Source organism: Parus major, chromosome 22 (assembly GCF_001522545.3).
Source record: "Parus major isolate Abel chromosome 22, Parus_major1.1, whole genome shotgun sequence".
NCBI classification, from domain to species: domain Eukaryota; kingdom Metazoa; phylum Chordata; class Aves; order Passeriformes; family Paridae; genus Parus; species Parus major.
In genome coordinates, this window is record NC_031790.1 from 671,415 (window position 1) to 673,978 (window position 2,564).

Below are 2,564 nucleotides of genomic sequence, written 5' to 3' on the forward strand. Positions count from 1 at the left end.
CAACATAAAATGTATCTATAACTCTGAGCTTGGCTCCAGCACCAAAAGGAAAGACAGGGGCGAGCTCAGGCGAGGAGTGAGCACCCAAGGGTGGGTGCAGAGCTCACCCAGGGTTTTATCACCCAAGGGTGGGTGCAGACCCCAGCCAGGGTTTTATTATCCAGGGGTGGGTGCAGAGCTCAGCCAGGATTTTATCATCCAAGGGTGGCTGTGGGTGGCTGCAGATCCCAGCCAGGGTTTTATCACCCAAGGGTGATAAAAAGGGTGATAAAAGGGTTTTATCCAAGGATGGCTGCAGACCCCAGCCAGGGTTTTACCATCCAAGGGTGGGTGCAGACCCCAGCCAGGGTTTTACCATCCAAGGGTGGGTGCAGACCCCAGCCAGGGTTTTACCATCCAAGGCTGGCTGTGGGTGGCTGCAGACCCCAGCCAGGGTTTTATCCAAGGATGGCTGCAGACCCCAGCCAGGATTTTATCATCCAGGGCTGGCTGTGGGTGGCTGTGGGTGGCTGCAGACCCCAGCCAGGGTTTTACCATCCAGGGGTGGCTGTGGGTGGCTGCAGCCCCAGGGTTTTTTGTCCTGTTTTCCTGCAGGTTGGGAGCCGCAGGGTGATCCAGTACGGAGCAGTGTTCATGCTCCTGCTGGGCATGGTGGGCAAGTTCAGCGCGCTCTTCGCATCCCTGCCCGACCCCGTGCTGGGGGCTCTCTTCTGCACCCTCTTTGGTAAGGGGGTTCCTGCCCCTCTTCCCTCTCCCTAAACATTTTTCTGCTTGATTTTTGAAGAAAAAATCTTATCTAAAAGCTGGGTTTTTTTATTTTGTGTCCAGGGATGATCACGGCCGTGGGTCTGTCCAACCTCCAGTTCATCGATCTGAATTCTTCCAGGAATCTCTTCGTGCTGGGGTTTTCCATTTTCTTCGGGCTGGTCCTGCCCAGCTATCTGAAACAGAACCCCCTGGTCACAGGTAGGGCTTTCCTGCTCCTTCACACCAATATTTGTGCCTGGTTTTCCCCTGGGAAATCCATCCAGGAGCAGGGAAAAGCAGAGAAAGGGTCAGGAAGAGGAAACCCAAATCACCAGGGAAATCCCAAACGGTTTTTCACATTTCACACCCCAATCCCAGCAGACAGGAAAGGCTGTAGGTCCAGACAAGCTCACAGAATTCACTGGGAGCTTGAGACCTGCAGGGAATGTTCCAGAAGCTTCCCTGCTTTGGGTATAAGGAAGGAGGCAGTCACCAGCTGGGCTGGAAGGAAATCTGAAAGGATGAGCTGTAAATGATGCTAAAAGATGAAGGGGAAACACCAAGGCAGAGTTCAGGGGCTGAGGGAATTGTTTGGGGTTGAAACTTTTTGTCCCTCAGACCTGTTCTGAGTTTTCATTTTAGTCAATCCCTCTGCAGATTGTTAATCCAACTTTGAGGAGTTCCCTGGGAGGGTTTTCTGTTTCAAGCAGTGTGTGTGTGTCACCAGAGGTGGACTCAGAGGAAATATTTCACTGCTTTGGCTTTGTTTGGGGTGTTATAAACGAAATATTAACTGACTTTTCTTTCCACTATGCCTTCAGACCAGGATTTCAGGGTGTATCTTGCTGTAAGTGGTTAGAAAAGCAGATCCCTCAAGCTTTATGTGGTTCATGCAGTGTTCTCCCATAAGTGGGGCTGTGAATTCTTGCCACTTTCAAAAGTAAAGCTCTGTAAAAAGAATGATTTCAGTCCCCGTGATTTTACAGTCTGAACATTTCTCCATTTCACAGTTTTCTGCTTAGAAAAAGATCTTTAGCTGGTCTTTAGCTCAGATTAGTTGTGTCTGCAGTAGGAAGTAAAAAAACGGTGTTTTGTGACATTTCTGTGAGCAGCTGGCAGTTGCTGAAGTTGAATTTTGGGGAGCAGCGTCCCGTGGGTGTGCACTGGGGGAAGGCTCTGGTGCCCTCTCTGAGCTCAGCCCTCACTCAGCTCAGGACTGAACGTTCCTGCTGGGGCTGGGTGTGGATCAGCAGGATTTGGGTGATCCCAATCCCAGAGTTGTCCCTGTTGCTGCAGGAATAGCGGGCATTGACCAGGTGCTGAACGTGCTGCTCACCACAGCCATGTTCGTCGGGGGCTGCGTCGCCTTCGTGCTGGACAACACCATCCCAGGTGAGCCCTGGCCTTGTCCCTGGCCTTGTCACTGTCCTTGTCACTGTCCCTGGCCTTGTCACTGTCCCTGGCCTTGTCACTGGCCTTGTCACTGGCCTTGTCACTGTCCCTGGCCTTGTCACTGTCCCTGGCCTTGTCACTGTTCTTGTCACTGTCCCTGGCCTTGTCACTGTCCCTGGCCTTGTCACTGGCCTTGTCACTGTCACTGGCCTTGTCACTGTCCCTGGCCTTGTCACTGTCCCTGGCCTTGTCACTGTCCCTGGCCTTGTCACTGTCCTTGTCACTGTTCTTGTCACTGTCCCTGGCCTTGTCACTGTCCCTGGCCCTGTCACTGTTCTTGTCACTGTCCCTGGCCTTGTCCCTGGCCTTGTCACTGTCCTTGTCCCTGTCTTTGTCCTGTCCCTGTCCCTGTCCTATCCCTGTTC

General features: G+C 52.6%; 1 protein-coding gene across 1 annotated transcript in view; it reads left to right on the forward strand.

Annotated features, from left to right (window-relative positions):
- SLC23A2 (solute carrier family 23 member 2) overlaps positions 1–2,564 on the forward strand; it is a 21,979-nt gene that overhangs the window by 18,277 nt on the left and 1,138 nt on the right. Inside the window, exons 9-11 of the mRNA XM_033519387.1 lie at positions 595–724; positions 829–966; positions 2,044–2,139. Coding sequence (XP_033375278.1) covers positions 595–724; positions 829–966; positions 2,044–2,139 — 364 coding nt within the window. The remainder of the gene's footprint in view (positions 1–594; positions 725–828; positions 967–2,043; positions 2,140–2,564) is intronic.